General features: G+C 46.4%; 1 protein-coding gene across 2 annotated transcripts; it reads left to right on the top strand.

The window, feature by feature from the left end:
- Positions 1-23,430, top strand: TMEM86A (transmembrane protein 86A). Of its 2 annotated transcripts, XM_061342538.1 has the most exons (4): positions 11-74; positions 518-653; positions 18,221-18,485; positions 22,581-23,430. In XM_061342538.1, the coding sequence occupies exons 2-4, from the start codon at positions 645-647 to the stop codon at positions 23,006-23,008; spliced, it is 702 nt and encodes a 233-aa protein (XP_061198522.1). In that variant the 5' UTR covers positions 11-74; positions 518-644; the 3' UTR covers positions 23,009-23,430. The 2 variants fall into 2 exon arrangements, with proteins under 2 accessions (XP_061198521.1, XP_061198522.1); XM_061342537.1 differs by lacking the exon at positions 518-653 and having other exon boundaries at positions 1-74.
- The last annotated feature ends 3,785 nt before the right edge of the window (positions 23,431-27,215 follow it).

Raw genomic sequence — 27,215 nt, 5'->3', positions numbered from 1 at the left:
CACCAGCGCGACCGTCAGCACCGCAACCACCACCAGCACTGCGCCCCGCCGCCATGGTGTCCCCCGTCACCGTGGTGAGTGCGGGCCGCGCGGCGGGTGGCGGGAGCGGGACCCGCGTCCCGTGCCATGGCTTCCCCGGGTGCTATCCCCTTCCCTCCTCTTTCCTCGCCGCTGTCCCCTAGCCGGTCCCCGCGGCGCTGCCCCCGAGGGCGGTGCGTGCTGCGCTGCCGGCTGTGAGGCAGCCGCCGTTGAAGGACGCCCCCTCCCCTTCGCCCCCAGTCCCCTCTGTGCTCTCGTCGCGCTCCGGCAGCTGTTGCTCCAGCGGTGCGCCTCCCCCCCGCTGCCCGCCCGCTCCTGCTCCACATCTGTGTGTACCAAACCCGTAACGCATCTGCTACGCACAGAGCGCTTCTGGGTTCGCCCCACGGCAGGGCCCGGGAGCATCCTCCGGCCGCGCGACCTCCCCGCCCTGCAGGCACCTCCGCCTCACCATCCGGAGATGGCTTTTGCGCTTCAGGTGACGGCTTAGGGCAAGGCTGCTGCCGGCCACCGCGCTGGGCAGACCCTTCCACAGGCTGCGTGACCTCCCACCGGGACCTTGTCGCCCCAGACAAGCCAGTCTGGCACTCCCGGCATCTAATGGCATGAGGCAGGTATGGTGTCACCTGCCTGTCTCATGGGGGAGTCACGATGCTTAATTAATGTGACCAGCAATGAAGTAGGGACTTGCCGCCGTCCTGTCAGTAGGTGACGTGTATAGCAGCGCAGCTGGGCTGATGGAGCAGAGCTGGTTAACTGAAGTAGCCCTGGCTCCTGCCAGCAATGCCAGATCCTGGCCCTGCAGGTGAAGGTGTGGAGGGGTGTTCCAGCGCTGAAAGAAGAGAAAGTGGTTTCAGTGAGAATGGCAAGGAAGCTGTGCTGTCACTCATGCTACTGTGCATGTTCCGCTTTCTAGAGGGTGAGGGATTTGCCTGAGTATCCCAGCAGACTAACTAAGGAGAGCTAACTGTTGGGGAAAAGTTTACTGGTGCTTCGCTGGAGCACTGAACAGCTACTACTGGATCCATTGTCATCCTGTTTGGAAATATTTCAGTTAATGGCCTCTCTTGCCGGTAGAAATCTCGTCCTTTCCCTGTTCCCAACTCATAAAGCTAGGGTTCAGAACTTTCAAATTGCTTTGCCAGCTCCGCACAGCAGCTGATAGTCTGATACTTAAGATGAATTTTCCTCCAGTTATTAACATGTACCTGGTAAGTCCATCAGCAGCCTTGGGGTGACTTTTATCTTTAGAGACAGAGGGAAGTAGCTTGCAGATTGTAACACTGTAGTGCCAAACTTTTTTTGGGTGTGTATGTGTGCTTTCAACAGTAACTAAAGAGGTTCTGGTATTTTTATGTTTCTGTGCCATAAGCTAAAGTCAACCTTAAGTAATGCTTTCGGTTATAGTGAATTGCATATGTATACCTTGGAACTAAAATCTTATGCTGGGACAATACCGGAATGGCTCAAACCCTGGCAGGATTTGTTCCATAATGCACAGGAGGCAGTACTTCACTGTTAAGGCTGGTAAATCAGGGTGGTCTTGCAGAGTATATTTCAACTGAGCTTTGAGAGGTGGCAAGGACTAAAGCAAGAGTATGGTTTGGGGAGGGTATGCATCCTTCAGACTGGGTTTGCCTACACCAGAAATTACAATTTAGGAATGTAACTTGGGAAGAAATATGAAAAAACCCTCTGCTTTCTTCATTTGCCCTTTTGGCATGTGACAAATCTCATTTTGCTCTGGTTGCATCTCTGACATACCGACTCTTTGCTTCACCAAATGCAACTAACGCAGGTGTAAAGCTTTGGAGAGCTGGAGGGATGATAAGACTGGCAGCTGCAGACTAGAGCTGCAGCTGTTTGCCATGGCTGTAGAGGTAGGAGGAGAGGGTGTCTGATCCTCCAAAGAGCTCATAAGGAGCTGCAAGCCTTCAGTCTGTTAAGGAGCAGTTCTTTGCACATCACCTTCAGTGTGTTTTCACATCACTGTTTCTCCGAAAGAGCTCACTGTGCTGCTCTGGCACCGGCTGTGCTGCGCTCTGCCAAGGGCAGGCTGAAACAGAGTTGTGTATCAGCGTGCGCTGCCCAGGAACGGGGTGCAGCCTGTGCACAGCTGCCAGCTGGAGCTGCGCAGGGGGTGACACGCAGGGTCACTTGCTGAAGGGAACAGCACTGGGTCTGGCCACAGCTAGGTGCTACCCCCGGGGCCCAGGCCTTATCTCTGTACCACAGTGCCTTTTCATGCAGAGATAGACCAGCTATTTGGAGCCAGCATGGCTGTCACTGCTATGACACATGGTGGGGATGCTGTCTTTGTGGGCAGCACCTGAGGCATAATCAAATTAGCCAGAAGAGTTGATTTGTCTACAATGTATGTCCTCTCCCAGTACACTGTAGCATCAGCCTCAGCGGGGAGGACACTAGAAGAGCACAGCTGAGAGTGACATGATTTTGCTTCCTCTTCTCAAAGCAATGGACTTTGTACATAACTGCAGCAGATAGCCCTGACTACCTACATGCAGCCTGGTCTCCTCTATGTCCCCCTCTTTCCTCTTTAGGACACTCTTGTAATGAGAATCAGAAACTGTGGGCTCCAGGGCTGCTGTACAACTGATAGCTGGAAAAAGCCACACAAAGAGGCATCGGTTATGAAGAGGAAGCTATGGAGAGATCGTGGCTAGGTCTGCTTGTTTGTGCTGGTTGCCAGGCATGTATCATGGCCTGGAGGGTTTGGCACGTCTGCCCTGTGCACAAGGAGAGACCTCATCATTGTGCAGAGCTAGCCAAGCTGCTGTCCGTGATGCTGCACAATTTGGATGTGCTGTGTGGGGAGCATGCCCACAGATAAACAAGTCTGGGGCTAAAATACCTTTTAACATATTATGCCAGGTCCTCAGCTGGCATAAAGCTTTGGGGTCCTGCTGATGCTAGAGTCTAGACACGCATAGTGCTGGGCTGTGGCAGAGAAGATGCATTCGCCTGCCAGCCCTGTACCAGCTGGTGAGCAATGCTCACTCTGGCTGGAAGTCACCTTGGAGGGAAGCTTTCACTGTTTACTCTGCTGGGCAAGCAGGAGCATCCTGCTTACAAATTATTATTCCTGATACTGCTTTGATTAAGAGCTGATTTTTCGGCATGAAGCCATGTATGCTGGGAGCCTGCCGCTGGAAAGCAGTACTAATAAATGGTTCATTTGTTTCATGGATATGTGAGGTGCAAAGAAGGCCAGCAGATGAAGGAAGGTGATTCTGCCCCTCTGTTTTGCAAGATCCCGCCTGCAGTACTGCTTCCAGCTCTGGAGTCCCTCAGTACAGGAAAGATATGGACCTGCAGGAGAGGATCCAGAAAAGGGCCACATAAATTATCAGTGGGACCGGGCACTTCCCATGTGAGAAAAGGCTGAGATAGTTGGGGTTGTTAAGCCTAGAGAAGGCTCTGGAGAGCTCTTATTAACTCAGTTCTTAAAAGGGACCTGTAAGAAAGATGGAGACAGACTTTTTAGCAGGGCCTGTTGTGATAGTTCAAGGGGTGATGGTTTTAGACTAAAAGAGGGGAGATTCAAGCTGGATGTGAAGAGAGAATTCTTTACAAAGAAGATGGTAAAATACTGGCACAGGTTGCCCAGGTGGTGGATGCGCCATCCCTGGAGGCATTCAAGGCCAGGCTGGATGTGATGTGCTGGGCAACCTGCTCTAGCTGAAGATGTCCCTGCTCATTGTAGGGGGGCTGGACTAGATGACCTTTAAAGGTCCCTTCCAACCCAAACTATTCTATGATTCTATGAGGTTTAATTCTGTTCTTGCTCAATCCTCAGTGGTCCCATTTTAGTTAAAGCCCTTTCTAAGACTGTCTTGTTAGTGATTTTTGTCCTGTTTTGGTTTTGTTTTTTCCCTCCTGATATTGGTTAAGCAGCTTTTAGGGTGCATTTGTGGGAGATAGCCCTTGCCGTTAGGATATATCTGCCCAGCAGGCACTGTGATTGCAGGGCTACAGGTGTGCAGGAGATGCCCCTGGAGACACACAGTTGTTTTGGCAATTACATAATGTTCCTTGCTCAAAGGGATGCTATTTTTTTCCCTAAAGTTAGGGCTAAACTTAGCACAGGGCTTTGTAACCACTTGAAAAAAACATGGCATGGGAAATATAAAGACATTAATTAGCTGAGAATAGGCCTTTCCGGGGGCAATTATAGGTGGTATCAGTTCGTCTTTTTGAGCAAGATGAACTATGAGGTCTTGCTTACAACATCCCCTGTGCACATGACTTTTACTTGGGCTAACAGAATCCTATGTGTGGGAGAGAGGTGAAACTCCCTGTATGGGACAGGTTTTTGCATAGAAGCTGTATTTTAACAATCTCTATCCTTTCCCGTTTATACTCTGTTGTATTTGCATCTTTAAACAGAGATAGCTGGGCTGGGGAAGAAGATGTTGTTTCGGCTGCATCAAACACATCAAGCCCTTGGCACAGTCCCCATTAGTTGGGAAGCAGCCAGCAACCCTCCTGAGAACAGTCCTTGTTGACCCCCTGGGAAGATGCAGGATGTCACTATGGGGGAGAATGAAGGCCACTTACAAACCCTGGGTGAAAATCCTGAAGGGTATGATCAGGAAAGGTATTTACCAGTAACAAATACTGAATAGGGCTGGGGAATGGGGTAGATGTTGTTTGAGCTTCTGAAGAGGGGCCAAACCACACTGATTCAAATGAGTGTAGAAACCTGATGTAAATCACACTGTTTAGATAGTCTGCTCTATGGGCAGTTGTAGCAGTAGTAGGTCTAAGCATAGTTCTAAGGGTTTATTATTAGGAAGTGCTCAAACTGCTGTTGAGAACAAGAAAGCCAGATCAAATTTGAACTATTTCAGCCTTTGCTTCTTAAATAGAGGATGTATTATTTCTGCATCAATTAATAAAGTGTTAGCACCCATCTAAGTCAGAGGAAACACAGTAGAGAGGGTAATTTTATTTGTTCTTTGTTTATATGCAACATTGTTGCTTTCATGTTGCTTTCAAGTAATTTTCCCCATTACTTAAATACCTCATAAATTGGGATTTATTACACAGGAAGCTTATAAACATGCACATTTATACACCACAATTATGGAAATATGGCATTTGTATAAAAAATGTAAATTAATTATAGAAAAGATTTCTAAACATTTGAACTCTGTGAAGTAAGAGAGGGAGTCATCACCTTAGATAAGCCTAGCAGCATCTTATTAACACTTATGTCAGTCACACCTTTTGGGAGAAGCCTAAAAGCTTTGTTCCTACTGAGCAAAGAGCTGTGCTGATTTGTGCCAGATAGAGCCTAGGCATAGGGTTACATGCCATGATTTATTTTTTCAGACTGAACTTGTGCATTCTTGCTATGACATTGACATTCTTTGCTGTAGCTGTTGCTGTGAGAGGGTGGGCTGAGATATGGCTAACTGAAATTGGAGGCTAGAAAGTGTCCCAGTGTGGTTGCATTAAGCAGTTAGCTCCAATCACTGCTTCAGGCAGTGCTGTAGATTATAAGGCTTCATTAACTCAAATGTCAAGTCACTCAAGTCGCACGCTTCTGTTGTTCAAAGTGTGCTTTGTGCATGAAGATTGTGGGTCAAGTTCAGAAGCCTGTACTCACACATAATTCCTCAGAATGGACAGAGATAATTTCTTCCATTCTCTCTTCTTGTTCTAGTATCTATATCCAAAACACTAAGTACGGCAGAAGAGGCAAAGTTATCTTTCTGTCTGTGTAACTGCAGTATTGAGGAAATAATAACTCCAGTGAAATTAGACTCTTGGAAAAAGATGGCATTTGGAACCTGTCTTCTGCTAGCATGTGCAAACTTTGGAACAGCAAAAAGATTATTAGTTATATAACTCCCTTCCTTCCTGAAGACCTAAGTGGCTGTTACACTGGCACTTAACTTTTCCACTGCCCTTTATGTCATACAATGCCCAGTACATTTGTCATTACAAGTAGAGATGTAGGTTTTGCTTATTGCAGCATGCTCAAAATGAAGGTGACAGCTCTCTCTTCTTCCAGCCTGTTGGCGCCCTTTCTATATCCATATCTTAAACTGCCGCAATCTAAATAGCATTTAAGTTAATGATAGGCTTCTGTGTGACAAGTGCTCAGTCTAGAGCATCCCTCCATGCAATGCTGAATGTGAACAAGTATCCAGGTGACATGGAGCACAAAACTGTCTGGGAGATTACATGCCACCAAAGCTGAAAAGTGTTAGATAGGCTGAGTGAGAGCTTTCCTGGAAGACTGAAAGTGTGCTATGGTGGGAAGGATTTCAGATACCTGCAGAGAGCCTGGGGGCACACACCACAGCCTCTGATCCTGAATTGCACAGGGCAGTTTCTCTCTGCATTAAGTCCAACTTGTGTCTCTTCTTGCATTAATTTAGTGTTGCAGGTTGACTGTTGTGTTGCAGATCTGCCTGCTAATGAGAATGGTGGCAATTTTTGCCCCTCACCAGAACCAGTTCTGGAGACAATATGGCCCTGTTTGGCATCAAGCATTAAATTTCAGATTATGTATCAAAATGGGTGCATTTCTGCTAGTTGCAAATAACCTCTGATCGAATCGTTGCTTGAGACTGAGGGTAAGTTTGACATTAAGCAGCTGCACATTTTCAGCACATACTAGACACACAGGGCAGATCGTCAGCTTGATGTGAGTCATTTTGTCTCCCATGGCTTCAGCAGAACAGGGCTTCTGCTGGCTGAGACCATGGCTTGGTTGCCATATCACTGTTTGCTTGTGTCTTTTGGTTTTGTTACAGCACAAATCAGAGCCACCAAGGCTGCTGGGACAGCAGTGCAGATTGTGCTGCATTGCAGGAAAAACTAAAGAAGTTTCATGGCTTTTCCTGCAACCCTGATATAAAAGGAGCATGATGACAAGTTTAGGACTTAATTTCCGTTGTGAAGTCTCCACTGGGCTAATGTCCCATGCACCTGCGGACTTGCACCCTCAAAATAAAGGGCATAACACTGATACACAGCCACAGGCTCATTTGTGAGCATGATCTGGATTTATATTTACAGCCCAATTACAGCAGGGGTTTTGCAAGTGTGTGTCCTGTGGATTGTGTGCATTAGTGTTTGCACAGGCCAGCGTTTGTACCTGCGCATTCCATATCTGTTGAGATTGGCTGGGAAAGTCCAAATTCATGTACTGACTTGCCCAGAGCACACCATCTTGACATGAAAATAGATATTGGAAATAAAACCTGCAGCTCTACTGTCAAACCTTGACCTTACAGTCTGCTGTCTCCTTAAGCATATTCGTCGCGTGATTACATAAGGAGGGCTGCTGCTTTTTTTATAAGGTATCAGAGTGGCACCTCTCTAAAACCACAGCTTTATTGGGGTACATTACTATTTTCTCATTTTCTTTAACATGAGTGTTTCACAAGCTTTCAGCCTGCAGGATGTGTTTCTCAAGTGGAGCTTTTCATTCCTCTTTTCATTAGGCACAAGACAAGCTGAGCTGTCCTCCTGGGTTTCCCAGCACAAGCCTTGCTTGCTTTTGCCAGGTTTTGCTGATCTTATTGCAGCCCCTTACAAGGATTTGTAGGACAAGTCTCTTGTGTAGAGCTGCCAGCTCTCCAAGCCACTGGCAGCCTCCTTCCCCTCCTCTGAGTTCTGCCTTCCCCTCGCTTTTGCAAAAACCTCACCTGCCAGGTGTGCATGGATCTGTTGTGTGAGCCAGAAAGCTGAGCTGCAAAAGCACCTTTTGGGTGCTGGAGATGGTTTCAGCCTTGGCATGTGTTTGGGAATGGCTGGTAGGGCTGGTACAGCCTGTCACGTGCCACCTGTCTTCTGTGCTACACCAGTGGCTCTTTAGCTGTTATCATAAAGCGCTGTGACAACAATGCCTGCAACACTTTTCATTTAGACCTGCATTATTCCCCATAGATTGTAGGCAAAATGAAGTCCACTCTTGAAGAAATTTGCTGAAGAAGTCACTTCTGGATGGAAGTGCCTTTCTTCCTTCCAAAATACCAGTTCCTACCGCAAAAGCCACATGTGACAGGGTAGAGCATGTGCCCCTTTCTCCTGAGTGCCCATTCTTTTGTGCATCCCCTTCTGCTGCAGCCAAATAATGAGGTGGTTGGGGCCTTCCAACAAGTATATAAATGTTATGGGTTGTGGGGTACAAAAAAGCTGGATATAGGAAAGGGAAGGCAAAAGGTGGATTTCAGCCCTGGGGACAAAACACTGTGTGCAAACCCCCCATTGCTATTACCTAGAGGCTTGGCTTGCCATTGGTGCTGACAAGGAAGGAACTGACAGTTCTCCCTGCGGCATTTTGTTTTGGGTCTGCACCCATATCAGAAAGACTGGAGGGAGGCCCCCCTTGCCACACAGCTTGTGGAGCAGATGTCAGTGTGTGGCACTTGTCTGTGGCAACAGGCCTTGCTTTCTGCTGTGGCCCTGTGTCCCACAGCCAGCATGTTGGCCTTACCCAGCTCCCCCAAGGTAATGCTTAGAGTAGCATAAATCCTAACACTGTTTGCTTCCTGAGTGACAGAGATCTGCATTCTCTTTCACAGAGGAGTGTGATATAAATAATGACAAGTCTCCTGAGAATGTGTGCTTGTAGCCTGGAAACCACACCCGAGATGAGCTGTGGAGGCTTTTCCATAAGCAGTAGACATTTTTAATCTGGATTTTAGTGTGACAAGCCAAATAAATGCCCCTTCCCACCCTGATAAGAACTGTCTGAGACAGCCCCTGACTGGGCATTTCAGGTTGCTGGCTGGCTGGCTCCCAAAGCTCCCTGCAGCTTCACAGCATCCTCCTGAGGTCTTGGGCAGCATTGGGGAACATAGCTCCACCTGATCTCGCTCCCTGAGGAAGGGTGTATGCCCTTGAGGTGCCAGCAATGCAGCTCTGATAAACAAAATGAGAAGACTGACCCACTGTGGTTCAGGTTTTTAAACATCTGGAAGGGGCTCTTTTGTGAGTGTTACAAACAATGAAATGTCTGGGGAGGCTTGCTTGCTGCTACATGTAAAGGAAGATCTGGAATCCCAGGAGGGAAAAGCAGTCTTTGCTCTGAGATAAGATGCTGGCAGGCAAAAGCTATTGTTTTGCTTTTATTTCTGAGACCCAGTGGACTACCCTGAAAGCATTAGCCTGTGACAGCTCCTACAGCCCTGCAAAGACGTTTGAATTCTAGACTGGCTTAATACTGTTAGTCATTGGAAATGATACACTGCTGACTGTACTCAGAAGGAAGTCTCCAATACTGCTGACAGCTACAGGATTGCTACAGATGTGGAGTCAATCATTACTACCACAGGTTAAGAAAAGGTTTTTGAAGTAGCCCTGCTTGTGGTCCTGTGCCAGTCTGGTACATAGGAGAGATGATGCTTGGTAATGGAAACAAACAAAATCAACCCAGTAAGACAAGTCCTGGCAAAACTACATACACCCAAGCTGAGTCTTCAGGGTGAAATGTGTTTGTAATTTGATCTTTATCAGTTAATACTGCTAATGAATGAATGAATACTGCTAATGAATATCAGTTAATACTGCTAATGAAAGGCTTCACTATCTTGAATGCTTCTGTGCAGTCCAGGAAAGACAAAGGCGACCCCAGCGACTTTTTAAGTAAGGTATTGGCTGGTGTAGTACTATCCCACTTTGCCTCATAGCAGCATGTACCAGAGACACTGTTGCCATAGCTTGTTGACTGCCATTAGCTGAGCTAACATGTTTTCTTCTTCTGTTCAGTGCAGGAGATACCTTTATGGATGCTGTTAGTTCCTTAATTGCTAAAGGAAAAAAACATGGATCAGTGTCTCAAAATAGCTTTGCGCAATGTCATGGTTTAAAAGGCAAGAAGCAGGAATGGGCTTCTGACGCAACTTGTGGCACATGCAATGTCCTGATGTGGTTCGGATTATTTCACTGGCTCCAGAACCATCTGCCTCTATTTTAGGCTGCTGTGGGACTGTTCCCTTAACATTTCTGAGGTCTCCTGCAAGGAGTTTTTCAAAGGTGTTTCCTGTTTCTTCTTTGTGACTTCTCCCTATGCTAGCTTACATCCCTCCCTATCACTGCACAAGGTTTCATTGTTGTAGCTATTTTGTTATCTTCTGGAGAAGGCCACAAAGCTTGCCTTCTCTCTTTTACCTTCTCAAGCCATTTACTTAAATATCATTCATACATTGTGTGTTCAGTGCAGTTTTCTCCTAAAACCTATCCTAGACAATTCCCTTCAGAAATTTACTCCCATATCATCTGTATGATATCCATCAATACAGATCCCATACAGATGATTGGGGTTTGGTAGTAGATCACAGCATGGTTAAGATAAAGCACTGGGTAGCACATACTTCTCTTGAGCAGTGTCTGTGGCTAGGGACAGACAGCAGCCTGTGGTGGAAAAATCACACTTGGAGAGCAAACACGAGGAAAGAGACCCTTGCAGCAGCCGCGTCTGCCGCCTCGCATTGCTGTCACTCCCATGGCAGGGTGAGCCTCGCTCACGTGCTTGCGCAGCTGGCTTGGTACAAAACGTCCCCTTCCCAGCACTCGCTGGCTGTGCCGTGCCCCCGCTGTGCTCAGGCGTGCTGCCGCGCTGCAGGGACCGGAGCTGTGGTTTCCCCTGGAAGAGACTGGTGCAGGCCAACGTCGCCCTGCTGTCAGGAGGCACGTGCCTTGCTGCCAGGCAGCTGTGGGGAAGCTGCTGTTCCAAATGGCCTCCCTTCTTTCTTGTATCCAGGAGCAAGATGCTCTTCTGGAACATTTTATCTTCTATGCTGCTAGGTTTCCATCCCCCGCCACGGTTAATCTGGACATTCGGTGGCTGCAAGTCAGGCAGAATTTTTGGCTTGGAAATGAACATTTTTGTTGTGGTTCTTGTTTCTGTGTGCAGCTGTATGTGGAGCAGCCCAGCCTCACACAGGGGCCTATGTTAGGTGCCAGTTTGATTAATGCTCACCCATTGCCCGCTCCCCTGTGCCTCCACCAAAGGGCAACTTTTCTGATGCCAAGAACTGGGAAGCAAATTCACCACCCAAGGACTTTCAGGCAATAGCCATAGCTTGGTCTTACGGAAAAGAAGTTGAATATTTCTAGCTCTCAATCCTTGTTGGGTTGGAAAACTGGAAAGTGCATCTGCAGCTTACTTTGATTAACAGGGGGAAGGAAGAGGGTATCCAGGTGGCTGGAGTGAAGGGAGGGATGAGAGAACCCAAACCCAGCCTTATTTTGCAGGAGGAGTTGAAGAGATCCTGCAGGTGGATAAGGTCCCTTGGACACGCTGCTCCTGCCACACGTGGCTGAGCTCAAGGTTGGTCCTTTTGCAGGTGGGAAGCATTCAGGCCGAGCCCTGTTACTTCTGTCTTGTACTGAATGATGGAGGCTCTCCTGTGGAACAAAACCGTGATTCTCTGACCCCTTGCAAACAGGTCTGATTAGACAGCCAAGCACAAGCTGAGCTTCACTGCATTACCCTTGTCACAGAAATGGAGGCCCTGAGTTGTGCTGGTGAATGCCAGTAGCTGCAATGAAGTGCTGCAAGACCTGGCAAAACTCATTGCATGGCATAAGCACTATGGAGACAAAGGATTATCAACACACGCTCTTCTAAACATATATCTTGTGGGTGATTTATTAGCTATTTTACAAGTCCACTTGAGATGGAGCCTCTACAATCTTGTCTCCACCCTGAATTTCCTGCAGCATTTGGAGCCTGTTCAGGAGCCACCTGCTTTGAATGCCTGGCCCATGGCACCTTCAAATCAAACATAAACCCTCTTATTAATTGCACAAATATGTTGCACCAACACAGTATTTCAGGCAAGTTGATTGGCTGGTTCAGTTCTTCATTAATCAATTCTTCACCACCCTCCATAAACAAGCACTTTTTATCATAATTTTATTCAGGAACAACTTGGGGCATGCATAGGCCAGTGCCTTCCTTGACAAAAGGCAATCAGTTCTCCTCCAGGAGCAATTTGCTCCTGCAGGAGAGCAGAGCTGAAGCGCTTTGCACTCACCCACACTTAGAGACTGGACCAGTTGGGGCTGTCCCAGCCAGTCCTAATATTTCAGCAACTCAGTGGAGTGAAAAGCGCGGACTGGGTGGCCCCTTTATGTCTTATCCACCTCCTCCTCTCACCTCCACATGCTGCCAAGGAGGGACGCAGAGCTGAGCTGCCAGAATGGCCACGGAAGCCTTTGCTCTGATGGCCCACACCAGTGCTGGTTGTTGTGACAGCTCCTGCATCCACCCAGGATAGGGAAGATGTAAATGGTGAATTTAGGTACCAAACAGCTGAATCTTCCCTATCACATACACATCTGTCCACCTGCCTAAAAATTCCTTCTTTTATTTCTCTTTCAGCATGTATATATTCAGAAAGCTTGATATGGCACCATCTGAGCAAAGGTGGGAACATGGTTTACAAGCCCAGGAACAAGCAAGCCAAGGAAGATAGGGCTTTGCAGTCAGTTCATGTGAGTTTGTGGCCAGGATCTGCCCAGCACTGCTGTGTTCCTTTTTGGTTCAGCAAAAGCTGATGGGTCGCTAAATTCAGGGGACAATTGGCTGCCTCGAGTGAAGATCTGTGCACACACAGGCTTTTCCTTATTGTCTAATCATTTTGGTTAAGCACAAACATGGGTTTTCTGTAGTCTCAGGCTCATTGTGTTGGCTCACTGGGAAATTTTGTTGGTTCACTGCTGCTCTGTAGAGGAGAGCCTGTTGCTCGTAAGTATACTTTGTCCTAGCTGTGATTGAAGCAGCTCTGCCTCTGTGACTCAAAGTGCACAGGGGATTGTCAGCCTTGAAAAGAGCTACATAGTCTGGGGAATGAGAAGGATGTGCCATGGGCTTGCATGGCAACAAAGCCACACAAGTATTTATCAGCACACAAGTGAGGATAAGAACTATCGTCACAGTAGGGCAGAACCAATGATGAAGGATGCTGAAAGCCAGGAGAAGCAGCTCCAGCCATGGATACACAAAATGGTACTCAGCCAGCCAAAGCCACCGGGAGGGATGGGTGGAGGACAGTGACCCAGCTTTTCTTGGCCAGTGCACACAGCTGTGCTCAAGTGTTGTTCAGTGAAATAGCTGGGGTATTATTTTTCAAACACTTTTCCTGGAAAATAGCATTTTCAGCCCAGTGGACTTCAGCCATATCCCCACAGCAGGCTGGCACACAGCTGGTAACTGGAGGAGGCTGTATGCTCGTTTTTTGTGCAGGCTGATTTAGGGTACTTGTGAAGAGAAGAGCATTATTTGATACTCTACATTGTTTCCTGGGACAAGTGTGAGGCTTCTGAACAGTGAACTTTGTCTGTCTTTAGCGTTTCAAAGCAACGAGCTACTGACATTCTTCTATACCTCAGGAGCAGGATGCCTCCTTCCCTGTGACAGCTGGATTTTCTTCATTCCACTTGTGATGTAGATACAGACAGCTGGCTCCAAAACATTGAAGAAAGTCAGGGCACTGTCTTACAAATGTAGCCATTCCTCTATGGAGGCAGCTTATTCCTCTGTGGAGGTAGCTGTAAAGTTTTTGTCTTGGTTATGTGCCTGCAGCAGTCAGAACAGGCTGGCTGTGCTGCTGAGGAGCAACACAGATGTTCCCCAGGTTGTACATGGAATGAATATTGGCTTATACAGACATGGATCATCAGCATCTCCTAGTGCAGCATAGCAGGGACCCCTGTGAGGTACCAATAACAAACTTGTGGATATAGCTTAGAAGCCGTTGTATGAAGCTTTTGGTCTTCTTTGTGTGCTCCATCTTGTATTTTGCACACTGGGAAATTTTGTCAGTCCTTATTACCCACAGTTATTTCTTCAGGTCTGCCACTTTTGTAACTGTGTTTCTTCATCGGGTAGCCTAACCTCTCAAGACATCTTACACCAATACCAAATCACAGCATGGCTGGAATACTTATGTGATAGTGTCATCTGTCACTGAAACAGCAACAAGGAAATGAGCAGTATTTCAAACTGGAGCAGAATGAGAACAGACAAAACAAGAAGGAATACTGTAAACCTGAATCCCTAACAGACAGGTGGATATCCAAGCCCTGGGCCTCCAGAGAGCTGCATGTGCCAATACCATATTTTATCTGAAGATCACAAGATGGCTGAGGTTGGAAGGGACCTCTGGAGATCATCTGGCTTAAAATCTCCCAGTGAGAACCAGGATATAACTTCCTCCTAGTCTGCCTAAGCCTTGGAGGGCTTCATTGGGTTTGGTTGGATACAGATAATTTAAGAAATGATACTTTTACTGTAACTCCACAAATACAGAGATGGTGGCTTTACAGCAATTTAAACTAATTTTTAAAGACTCTAAGTAACTTAGTAGGCATAGCAGTTAAGAAAATGCTCTAAATTATGCTCAGTTTAGAAATTCAAAACTTGGAAATACTCTCTTGTCATTTTATTCAAGATGTTTTCTGTACTACATTTCAGCACAAAGTAAATCAGCAGTGGGAAAAGAAGTGGGAACAAAAATGCCATAGGATTTGTAACAAAATGGCAAAACCGTGCTGAAAGGAATGACAGTCACATACCTGAGCAAAAAGGATCCTGTCACGTGCATCAAGTGCTTCCTTTTCCAGCACCACAGCACAGCCCCATCTCAAATTCTGTCTCTTGAGACACAGATGCACAACAGATAAGTGGTCTGATGCGATTTATCCATGCAGCCAAGAAATAATGTTCCTTTCCTGAGCTATAGCCAAGTCCGGTCATGGATTAGGTGTTTGCATTTTCTCAAGCCACAGCCTACACTCATGTTGGTACATGATTTCCCAATACCAGCCTTGACTTGTCTTCCAGGTGGCAGCTTGACCCATCACTTCTTCATAAGCCTTAGCCACATATCCAAACAGAGGGCAACCCCCCAGCATCACCCGCTGCTTGCCTCAGTTTTCCTTGGGAGACTTCTCTCAAGTATTGCCAGTGCCACACTATCCTAGCAGAATGTGCTGCCCAGCTTTGCAGGTACCTCTGTCTCATCAAGCAGCATCCCTCACGGAGCACTCAATTTGTTCAGAGCCCTCTCATAATCTTCAGTGTTCAGTAATGGGGAAGGGCATGTTTGGAAATAACTCATTTGAAACATATTTGTAGAAAAAAGGTAAAGGAGCAAAGTGTTAATGGTGAGAAGCCTGGAGCCCTTCTAGAGACACAATATTATTTTTACACAAGAACTCTGTAACACTTTAATTCCAGGGATACGAATGAGGAACTGAGACTGGAATCTGACCTCTTGTGCTTGAAAAATTCCTTAATTATTATTAGGATGGAAATAATACAAGCCATTATTTTAAAATAATGCTGGCTGGGCTTGGGAAATGCCCATTCAAATAGTAAGAAATAGAAATGTTAAGCTTACCAAGCACACATAATCTTTCTGCACAAGTGCATGTCTTATATTCAGGAAGGCAAGGTGCCTGGGGAAAATGACAAGTGTAATTAAAACCTGTCTCATCATGCATACACACAGGCGAGGACAAGCTATGACTGTAATGGTAACCACTCCTAGTAGGTGTTGTGCTTTTAATATGAAGTATTAAATAAAACTTCCTCTGTTTATTAACTGAAATATATTCCTGTATGCTTCTAGCAGTGTCTCTGTGCCGTGTTACAAGCAAGGCTGAAATTGAACTATACCTTTCAGCATCAACTTTTGTCTTCAGAGGTACAAAACTACCTACCTACCTTAGCTGAGACTTACAGGGACCTGGAGCACTGATGATGCTGCAAATTATTCTGCACTTTGTAGCTCTGAAGGTTGTTAGTTTTCCATGCTGAAGATCTCAGGCTTGTTATGGCATGGTGGGGATGCTCCACAAGTGATGCAGGAGAAGAGCAAACCCTGCCAGAAGCGCGGTCATCTGTTGCCTACAACTGCGAAAGGATGAATGCGATCAACTACATTTTTAATTAAAAAGAGAAGGGAAAGAGGCAGAGCTGGAGGCAGGCACTGGCTTTGGATAGTCTGAGCCTGATGTCACTTCAGAAGGGCAAGGTGCTGGGTCTGAAGGAGAGCGAAGCTCGGCTTCACTCTTCCCTTGTATGATACTACCCATGTATGACAGTTCCCAGGCACCCTCAGTGCTGTGAGACTATGTAGGCTTTTATGACTTTTATTGCAAGTTTGTTATTTGTTGCCAGAATTCTCCTAATGTAGACATGAAGTGGTAAATGGTGATTAATTTAGACAGCCTCAGCAGAGGGCTCTTGATGGGCTTCCCATGTAATACAAGAAAGTTAACGGGTTGCTGATGTACTTTTGTGAGTGAATTGTGTAGCCTGGTTGTTTAATGGAGTGTTTAAAGATTGTGTTGGCAATAGCCTATGAATAATGTATAATTAAATACCTTGCTGCCAAGAAACTGCTGATATGCTAGGGAAATTTCCATCAGATGTGAGAACAATTTTGAATGCACTGTCTTCTTGGGATGCCCTTTATGGTCTTGCTGCTTCAGAGATCACATTCCTTTTTTAGATACTGCATGTGAAGATGCCCTCCACTGCCTCTGCCTCTGTCTTCCAGCTTCACCTGCCTCTCTTTGCTTGTGTCTGTAAAACCTCCTGAATTTCAGTGAGTTTAGGCTTTATTAACAGAGCACCATAACCATGGATATATTTGCTGTGGAGTCTTCAGCCATCCTAGGTGTCTGTACCAAAGCACACTGCATCAAAGGAAGATGGATGCTGGTTTTGTCTCGTGGCAGTCCCATGATGCAGGAAGCAGAAACAGGGCCAAGTGATTAAAAAAAAAAAACCAACAAAAAACAGTGTTTCTTTTGCAGGTTTTTGGCACACGGGCTCCTTGTGTGAGATAAGCAATCCCAGAGGGTCACACATGATTGCTCAGATTTTGATGGACTCTGCAGTGTGATGCCAGCTCTGATGCCTCCAAATTTCCCCTTGTCCTCCTCCAGTGCATGAGGCCTCTTTGTGCTTTGGGCTTGAGTAGTGGGAAGTTGTTGTGATACTAAGCAGCTGAATCTTGCTTGACCAAAGAAATGAGAAGATTGAGAGTGAACCCTGGTTTGCAGGGGAGCTCTGGAGGTTGAACTGCCTTAGCTGCAGCTCCTTCCTTAGGAGGAAACAGGCCTTATAAAATACCCCAGGACATAGCTCAGACAGGCACATGAAGTAGTAAGTCTTCTCCTTTGCTCCTTGTTTTGGCCCTCAGCTACAGTAAGGAGAAAATAAAATCATAGCTTTGTTTCTCATGTGGAGTTCTGTGTACCTCGGCTAAATCTGATACAGAAGTGGCATAGGAGGGCAGGTGAACACAGTGTGCATATTATCACTGTCCAGAGTGCTCTCAAGTAAATATGTGTTAGGAGCAGACCCAGCTTGTGGAGTCTGTAGCTCTGTGCCCTGCCTCTGCTGTGGCTTTGTTATGAGTAGCCTACTGCTCATGCTGCTCTTTTGTCTGGATTTACACAATAGAGCCCTGAGTCAAAACATTTCCTGCAATATGGGCAGTATATTATTAGTGTAATGCTAGAATAAAGCCACACGTGATGTTGGTATTAATCAGCTGAGGAAGTGACATCCTCACTTGGGAGAGCGGTGTGGTGCTATTTGAAGTCATGTGGTGATGCCAACAGCAAGCTCCAGGCATGAGGCTACAGGGCAGGAGAGTTAATGGCTTAAAAGTCATATCCTTGGTGTAATCTGCAACTGGCTAAGCAAGAGGATTTGCCAAAATGGGAGGGAAGATCTGCACTTTTACTGACATGCTTACTGCTGAGATATTCCTGGGGAGTACAGTGTTTTTGCAGCTGCAGGAAAGGTGTATAGAAGGCATTAGTCTAAACACAGGATAGGTGGCAAGGATCACCAAAGGAGTTTGACTGATGGCCTAAATGTTTTTAAGAGAACAAATAATGAGAAAAGGTATCTAAAACTTCCTTCATCTCCACCATCCAAGACCCGTCCTGCCAGACAAGAAGTGTTTTCAGCAGAGAGGGTCACAGTGGTCTAGGCTGAGGATCATGGTCAAGCCCAACCAGGCTTTTGCAGGGTAGAAATGCTTCTGGCTGACAGTATACATGCAAGAGCAGCTTTCAGAAAGAGACAGTTCTGTTGTGCAGTTTATCACACTGATGCTTTTGAAATCTTCCCATTAATTTCTCTGTTTTTAATTATTGTTTCTTTTAGGTGAAGAGTGAAGGTCCCAAGCTGGTGCCCTTCTTTAAAGCCACTTGTGTCTATTTTGTCCTCTGGCTGCCAACTTCCAGCCCCTCTTGGTTCAGTGCCCTCATCAAATGCCTGCCCATCTTCTGCCTGTGGGTTTTCCTTCTGGCTCATGGAATTAACTTCTTAGTGTCACACCAGAGTGCCAGCCGCATCCTAGCAGGACTCATATTCTCAGCACTGGGAGATGCCTTTCTCATCTGGCAGGAGCAGGGCTACTTCATTCACGGTGAGTGCGGTGTCAGAGAGGGATGGCACAGTGTCCAACTGTTACCCTTTTTATTTAGTTATGAGCTGCTGGGCCATGTGTTTTGTTTATTAATGTCTAGCTTAAGCCCTGGGCAGTGGGAATCACTCATCCTTTGGCTAAAATCCATCATGGTTAGAGGAGTCATACAGCATGGATGAGTCTTTCTTTTGAGGTTTTCTTGAGGTTGGAGATAACTGGGACAGGTTTGGTTCCCTGGCATGTGCTCACAGCATACTAGCTGGCTGGAGGTGGGAAGGTGGCATGGGCAGAATCCCTGGGGAAGAGAAGGAAATGCTCATAGCACTTTACAGTTCCCAAGAAGCTGTGGGAAGCTGTATGGGACCTCCTATGTCTCTGCAAGGAGATCTATCAGCCCTTCGCTACAAGGATCAGAAATAGGACACATGGTGCAAAGATCCCCAGTTCAGAGTAGGTGAAGAGGACCTTTATGTTTTGATAGACAAGTCTGTAGCCTGGGGGAGGTGTCAGAAAGTGGATGTTAGAAACTAAAACATCAGAAATCTTGTCCTACTTGCAGGTTCATCATTATGAATCATGCAGCCTGTTGTACAAGACATGTCTGTGCTGCAAGACATATAAATAATGGGGAATCAAAGGCAAATCTTACCCGAGTGACCTGTCTTCTCTACAGAAAGATCTCTCAGAGCAAACAAGCTTGTTTTATTTTACTAGTTTACAGATTAGAACATAATGATTTAATCATTTAAAGCCACACTGGACCTGCCTGCAGCAACTCTCTCTCTGACCTTGGACTGTCACAAGAAATCAGCAGCATTAAGTCCTTCACTAAACTGACTGGTGGGGTTTCTAAAGTTAATTCAGCTAGCACAGGGATCTCATATAACACCCATTGTTAACTGTCTGTTGTGACTGTCCCACTGCAAAATGAGATGAGATGAGGGAAGTTTCCTGACTTGTGCTGTTGTCAGCTCTGAAAGTCAAAGGCTTATTTTCTCCCCTCTCATGAGGTCAGTATTTGGTTTTATTCTGGTATTCCCACAGTTGTTTCTTTATGAGAGGGAAGTGTGTGCAATGCCAGTTCCGAAAGGCCAAATGCTCTGAATCTGGTTTTAATTCTGCTTCCCAAGGGCTTATCCCAATCTCATTAAAAGTCCTTTACAGATTTTGATGGGATTTAGATTGGGCCCTGAGGATTGGATTTATCTGGGCATGTTGCTGAGGAGCTCTAGCCTTCTCTTGAGGTGCATCCCTTCCGTGCTGAATGTTGGCATTCTCACTAGTGGGCCTCCTTCTAACAGGGGTAAGCCAGCATGGAGCAAGTCACCTCAGCCCAAGTGTTTGTGCTTCTGTTTTGCCACCTGGAGTTGCTCCTTGTGCTGTGGCTTGGAAAACATTCAAGGCCTGATTCTCACCATAATTTTTGTACACATGGACTGTTCTGAGCTTTTCCATTCCCGCATAGCTGGGATGTCTCTGAGTTCCCTCTACAGTCTAGCACTAGAGGAAGGTCAACCAGTTACAGCAATTCACTATCTGTCAATCAGTTATCATATCTAGATAACGTGCTTTAATCTGCAAATAAGTCGTATTTCCGACCCTAGCCTCACAACTGAGAAGTGTTGATTTGGGGGCTTAGACACGTTTTTCTTCTTATTGAGAAGAAAAGTTGTCTTGGAGCATTTGAAAACATTTCTGGCTGTGTCCTGCCTGCCTCAGTCTGTGCTAATCCAAGTTACCATCTTCTGTAGTGAGGTGTTAACAGTTGTGTTTCAGCCGTTAGCAGATAAGGTGCACCACCCCACTTCATTCTCCACCTCTCCTGCCAAAGGTATTTTCTCCTGTTTAAAACTCAGCAGGCCACTGTTGTTGACAGCTGACAATATTCAACCTTTTGACACTGTTTGTGGGAATTTGAAATTTCAGGAGAATAAGAGGAAATACTGCAGAGAAATGTGCTTTCTGTTCAATTTCTACAGCTTTTGGGATGGAAAAAAAAAAAGATTTGGGAACTGGGCTGATTTGAATGGCTTTTGAGACAATGATTTTGTAAAAGGACATTTGTTCATTACTTTACAGGGGAGTGAGAGCCTGGGAAACTGCTCTTGGCAGGCTTGGCTTTTTTCATTTTTGCCGTTTCAGTCAGCTAATAACACGCTGTTTTCTGACTAGTGTCTTATCTGCAGAAGATACTTTACAGTGTTAACATCCATCTCCTTTGACAGCAGGCACTTAGAAACAATTTATGTGTTTGATGAAGGAGACAGGGACTAGCAAAAAAGCCCTACTGTCAGCCTAAGGGGAAACTCTAGGGCCATGGAGAGGAAAGGAAACCCCAGGGGAAGGAAGTGGACAGAGAGAAGTAGGTCTTACCTACCTGATGTGGTTGAGGGGGTCAAGCCAAAGGCTGAGAAATGCAAGAGAATTGCACCCCCACTCCGTGTGCAGCTGTCACAGGATTCCCCAGTTCCTGACGTTTTTATGTGTGTTGAATGAGCAATCCTGGGAGCTGACTCCCTTGTTTGTGACCAGCCTCACCACATATCACAAAACTCCTCCTACCTTTCTGGGCTTCTGCTTGGCTGCCACATCCTGTCCTCCTCTCCTCCTTCTCCTTGTTGCCAGCTGCCTGCATGAAGGACAACACATTCTTCAGTTCCCCATCCCACAACTCTCCATATAATGCCACTTAAGGAAAAAACACTCCTCACTACTAGGCAAAGTCACCTTCTTTTTACTGTGCCAGGGCTCTAACCTTCCCTGTACTGTAACACTATAAACAGTTCTGATCCTAAATCCCTCCTTGGTTTCCTCAGTGCTGAGCCCGTGATGTGTAATAGCTCTGTGGAAAATCAACTTCTCATTGCCCCCCATTGCACTTCCTTCCCCTTTTCACTGTCCATTTTCTCTAGACTGATCTCGGAGACCAGATTCCCACCAGTCCCCTCCCTCCTGCAGGTTCCCCTCTCATCCCACCATGGCTAAGGGAGACACTTTCCCTTTGAGCTGCCTCAGCTGCTCAAATATTAGGATGAAGAAATGTCTGCCAGCAGGTGGTTTTAGTGACTGCCCTTTATACCACAGCATCATGCTTTCAATGTAAACAAGTGTCCTGCTGGAGGACTCAGCTTCCCAATTCCTTTTCTCCATTTCATGCTTTAGAGCTGCATGAAAACTTCCAGCTACTCTAATAACCCTGCCAGGATAAAGTTGGACGGCTTGCAGCTGCACCATGTGTGGGTCTGAAAATCAGAGGACCAGAGGAGCTGGACTCAGTTTGGGGCCCATTATCTACAACTGGCACGACAGCTAGTAGTCAGCAGCTGTACCAATACTTCAAAGAGAATCTGGCATTTTATTTTCACTCATTAATTCCAGCAAAGGTTCATCTGAATCTTGCAAATAGCCATAAAATTGTTGGCAGATCACACTGGTGCAGTCCCTGGAATATGCCAGCTGCTTCTGTCCAGCTTAGGTTTCTCCTAGCTGTGGGCAGAGATGGAGTAGAAGCCAGATTTAGTCCCTGAGAGCCTTTGGGTTTGTGGCTGAATACTGTCAGGCTTTTCGTCTGAATTCAGAGGGATTGGTATCTTTTTCACATTTTGTTTCTACACTGCTCTGACTCGAGCCTTCCTATTCCACATGTGGCCAATGAGCAAAAACACTTGGATAGTTAGGGGATTGATCTTTGGTCTGCCTTGCTCACACCCTTCTGTCCAAAGCAGGGGAGGAGGAACCACCTGAAAAACAAGCTTTGTTCCTTCTGCAGCAGCCTAGTTCATCTGGCCTCTCAAGAAAAACATTTGCATCACAACAAGCTGTACTTGGCTGCAGTTGTGTATGTGCTGGGCTTTTCTCTTAGGGTGGGAGCTTGTGCTAAGGCTTATCTCCTATGAACAGATTTTTATGTTAAAATGATCCCAAGTGGTCAGTATGGTTCCCACTGGTAATGTTTAGTTGTAATGCTACAAGGACATCTAAGCCTGTGCTTGTTGTGGTGTATTTGAAACCCAATATAGTTACATGTTTTCTTCTGCTACCAACTGCCAGTCGCTGACAAAAGGTCACGCTTGCTATGTCAATGCGTCTTTCCAGGTTTGCTGATGTTTGCCATCACACACATCCTGTACTCTTCAGCCTTTGGCATGAAGCCTTTGGACCTCAAAGCCGGCTTGTTGATGGGCCTTGTTTCCAGTTCCTGTTACGCCTTCCTGTACTCCTACCTCTCAGGCCCATTCACCTACCTGGTAGCTGTCTACATTGCCTTGATTGGCTTCATGGGCTGGCGAGCAGTCGCCGGCGTGCAGCTGTGCAACGACCTCTGGACATGGACCAAGCTCTCGGCCTGCATCGGAGCGATGCTCTTCATGGTGTCGGATCTGACCATTGCACTTAACAAGTTCTGTTTTCCTGTGCCCTACTCACGCTTCATCATCATGGCTACCTATTATGCAGCCCAAATGCTTATTGCACTCTCAGCTGTAGAGAGCAGAGATGAAGAGGACTTCAGAAAGAGGAGCTAGGTGGAGTGCCAATAGTCTGTGAACAATGTGGGCTATATCTCAGGTGCTGTAGCTGCATTCACCCCTGAGAGAGATCTCCGTTTCTCTAAGCACATTGGTGATGTTGATTTTGCTTCTTTGAAGCATCACCTTCGGGGATTTTTTTTTCCAATGGCTTTCTCTGAATACAGCTTACTTCAGTGTGGAGTCCTCATCAGAAAGCTTAAGACTAAGACTGTCCCTGCAATAGCTACTCAGTCAACTTTTCCTCCTTGGAAGTGCTGTACTACTGCATTACTTGTTACTCTTGAAACTGATGCTGAATGTCTGGGATGAGGAGGGCTGATGGAAGGGAGGTTTGGCCATGAACTGTGCTGGAAAACTTGCTTTCCCTAGTAAACAGACAGGCACAGGTCTCTGGTAAAATCATAGGTAAAACCTAATCTAATCAATGTTTGTCTCTTTTTGTGTATTACTTAGTATGCAAACTGGAGCTATTGCTTCTGCTGAAAGAAAACCACCAAAATCCAGATAAGGGATGAGCTTTGGAGTCAACAGCAGGAAGTGGGGCAGCCCCCAGCAGAACCAGAAAGAAAGCAAAACGCCAGACAGAGAGCACAGACCAAGAGGTGTGCTGACATGCAGTGCTGTGTGCTTTGATCACGGTTCATCACTGCTCCGGGGCAGGTCTGTGGGTGCAAGTCAGCGTTGTCATGTGTGGCAGAACTAGGAGTTTGGTGGGATTTCAGGGACATCTAGGTAGCCAGGTCACTGTGTTCTCTGCTGTCATTCATGTGCGGTTACATACTGTCTGTGGCCACCACTGTCAGCTGAGACGTAATTGGCACATGAGGAACTTTGAGCTTGTGTCTTAGTAATGTATGTCCTGATTATCGTTAATATGGCAGACAGGAATCTGACTTTTATGCCTTTCTTTCCCAGTATCCTAACAAATAATATTCCATATACTCATTAAGCTTTACAATACCGTTGCTTGCAGTATCTCTCTTGAGTTTTTATGTGAGCATTTCCTCTGGAGAAAGCCCGATTTTGGATGTATACTGTTGCCAGCTGGTGGTAACAGTCAGCCTTGCAGCACTTGTTTTCAGAAAGCTTCTTTCAGCAGGGCTTCCTGAAAAGCACTTCAAAGTGCCTGCCGCTTCCTTCTCGAACTCACATGGATGCAGTGCGAGAATGTGCCATCAGGGCTGTTTAATTCTGGTCTAAATGCTTTGGATTTGTCTGCCCATCTGAGGAAGCAAGATTAATTCCGACTTCAGGCTCTTACAAAGAGGAAGAGGTGGCCCTGATTTTTAATCTAAGTTCATTTGTGACCATATGTGTATTTTTTCCTCTTATTTAGGATATTTCATAGCAAACTTTCTGTTTGAAACTGTCTTGAATGTACATTTTCTTTCTGGCCCTTTCCTAGGGCCACTCTCATGGACTGAGATGCTCCCCCAGTGATTTAAGACATGAATGCACTCAGGTGGGCAAAGGAAGCTTGCTGAGGGTTCCTGCACCTCTTCAGATCTGCAGGCAAAAGGGACAACCAGTGCAGACTGCACAACTTGAATCCATGTGCCCCAACAGCTCCTTGCACTCAGGCAGAGGGAGCAGAAGGGGCAGCCCTCCAGACCAGTGCTGTGGGCTGAAGATCACCACGGACTCCATACCTAGCGTGCCCAGACCATTCCAGGTTAAAGCCTGGCACTGAGTCCCTGGCACAGCCAGCAGAGCAGGAATTCCTCTTTGTAGAGTGCAGCAGGGTCAGGGGGCAGCTAAGGAAACCTCACCAACCCTGCTAGCTTTTCCCTTGGTATCAGAAGTTGCTCTGTGGATCTCCTGCTCCTCGCTGGCCTTGCATGGTGGGACTGGGTGGGCAATAGGCATTACCTCCCCATGACTCCTGCATTAGTGCAAATGCAGCCAGTATGACAAAAATCTAGGTTAACCATCCTGACCCCGTGAAGTCTTCTGCTGCTTTTCAGTCAGACAGAAAGGTCAGCTACATTATTGAGAGGGAAAGCATAGTAAATAGCATAGTGCTGTGTGATCTCTTTGCTTTAATGCTGTTGTGTGATATTGTAAGGATTCATTCACTGGCACACCAGGGCCTGCCTAGAGTAAACTAGTAAGGGAATTTAGAGCCATAAAACACCTTCATTCATCAGCACTGCTTATCTCCTGGCCACAGCTTGAACCCAGCAGTGCAGCTCTGCAGATGTCACCTGGTGCTACTCAGCTTGAGTGTTTGCAAATCACTTCCTGCAACAGACTGACCCAGCTAAGAAGAAATCTAAGCATTTGGGATGAACCCCACTGCTCTTCCAGCATGGGAGCAAACAGCACATATCAGTCTGATTTACAGCTCCTTGACATGGGTCAGTCCAGCACATTTGGTCCTTAGCTGGCACTTCTTCAGGGGGGCCCCCTGCACCCTGAGCTTCCCTTTACGTTGAGGAGAATGACTGTATGTTAAAGAATGCTCTGTTTAAAAGTTAGAATTTTGATTCTTTCTTCTCCCCTAGAAACGAGTAGTCTTCAATTTCCTGGAGATGGCCAAGTTGCTTTTCTGTGTCCATTTTCACCTTGGCTCGCTTTGTTATCCTGCTCCACCATCAGCCACTGGACAGTTGCAGAAATGGATCTTTTAAGTGCTATGAGGAGACCTGCCCGTTCTTCCCCACTTGCCATCAGAGGTGCAGCTTCTGGTGGCAGAGTTCTCTGGGTAGCTCTAGCTGGGACAGCAAACATGTGCAGCTCAAGTGGGCTGTTGTTCCCTCAGCGTCCTCTCATCTGGAGTGGGCTGGCTAGGATACATCCTGGCCAGCCATTCTGGCTCTGTCCCAGTGCTGCCGTGGCTTCAGACTTCCCAGGAACATGAGGCAGAGCCCTCAGCATACAAACTCAGGGAGAGTCCTGACTGGCTCCGAGGTTTGCTAGCAAAGGCTCTCAGTCTTCAAAACCTCTCTCCCGCTCTGCATTCCCCCTTTTAATCCATATACTTGAATGAGACCTTTTCCCTGGAGGCTCCTTCCTGCTGGGAAGAGACCACCTGCTGTGGATACTTATTTGATACAACTTTTGAGGTTCATAAACCCTGAGGAACACTAAGCAGTTGCTGGTAGTCCATTAAATACTTTTTCTTGGGATTAAAGCTGTTCCCTTAACCCCAATGAGGACAATGTCACTTTGAAAGGGAGCAAACAAGAAGTGGGAACAACGTGACTTTTTGTGGTACTGCCTTTGTGGGCCTTCCTGTTGTCTCTTTGCACTGTAAAACTGTGAGGTTTGATTCATTCTTCTCCTTTTCAGGGGTAAAGTCTTTGGGAAGCACCCAGTCTTTGGCCCAGGGACATCACAGAGGTAATGAAGCCTCCCAGTGGTGTAGCGTGCCTGGCCCCAGCAGCATCAGCTCCTTTGCCTGCTAAATACAGGGGCTTTCTTCTCACACTGCTGTATTCAAACATCCTGTGCAATTCCTGTCTATGATCTTTAGAGGTTCCACACATGGTTCAATTACTTTTGCTCTCTTTCCTTTCTGTAGTTATTACCCTCTTGGAGATCTTTTGGCTCCTCATTTGGGCAGATAAAAGATGTAGCACATCTATTTCAGCTCTGTATCTCTGTAGATAGATCCTCCTCACACAGGACTCCCAGTGAAGTCAGAGAAGCAATGTTAATTGCAACTCTTTTTTAAATACTAGTAATGCTTCTGGGTTATGCCAGTCACACTGACGTCAGCAGGATGAAGTTCGTGTAGAAATGGTGGCTTGAGAAGAAGAAAGCCAGAGGATTCTCACAGCTTTATTCCTACTCTAACAAGAAAACTGTATTCATGCTTGGTGCCTGGCTTCATACTCCTCTGTACTGAGGCAGCTCTAAGACTGATTTCTAACACGGCTTTTAAGTGGATTGCTGAAGGTTTCATGTTGTAATCCACGGAGATAGTTTTTACACAAGTATAGAAAATTCCCAGAACAAACTTCGCAGAACTTTTAGTGACTCTTCAGAGTTTTCTGTGCCTGTAGGTTGACACTTACTGTAGGTTCTCAGCTTGCTATCATGGTAATTTGGGGAGCAATTCTGGAAGAAGCAGATCGAAGCAAACAGCAACTGTAAAGCTCAGTGGTAGGTGCCTCTTTCTTTTTGCTTAGTTTCTGGATACAGACAGGGGCTCTTTTTAGCAGAGGTGTCACAACTGTGTTCTGGGAAGAGGAAAGGA

Source organism: Neopsephotus bourkii, unplaced genomic scaffold (genome assembly GCF_033783945.1).
Source record: "Neopsephotus bourkii isolate Nb327-2 ecotype Australia unplaced genomic scaffold, CSIRO-AGI_Nbou_v1 NB_1792, whole genome shotgun sequence".
Lineage (NCBI taxonomy): Eukaryota > Metazoa > Chordata > Aves > Psittaciformes > Psittacidae > Neopsephotus > Neopsephotus bourkii.
This window is presented reverse-complemented; position numbering and strand designations above follow the sequence as displayed.

What these genes read in the sequence shown, in the direction of transcription:
- TMEM86A (XM_061342537.1), top strand. Translation starts at nt 54, where the DNA reads ATGGTGTCCCCCGTCACCGTG. An exon ending in TGGTGTCCCCCGTCACCGTG is followed by an intron (nt 75 to 18,220) that starts GTGAGTGCGGGC and finishes TGTTTCTTTTAG; the next exon opens with GTGAAGAGTGAAGGTCCCAA. An exon ending in GCAGGGCTACTTCATTCACG is followed by an intron (nt 18,486 to 22,580) that starts GTGAGTGCGGTG and finishes GCGTCTTTCCAG; the next exon opens with GTTTGCTGATGTTTGCCATC.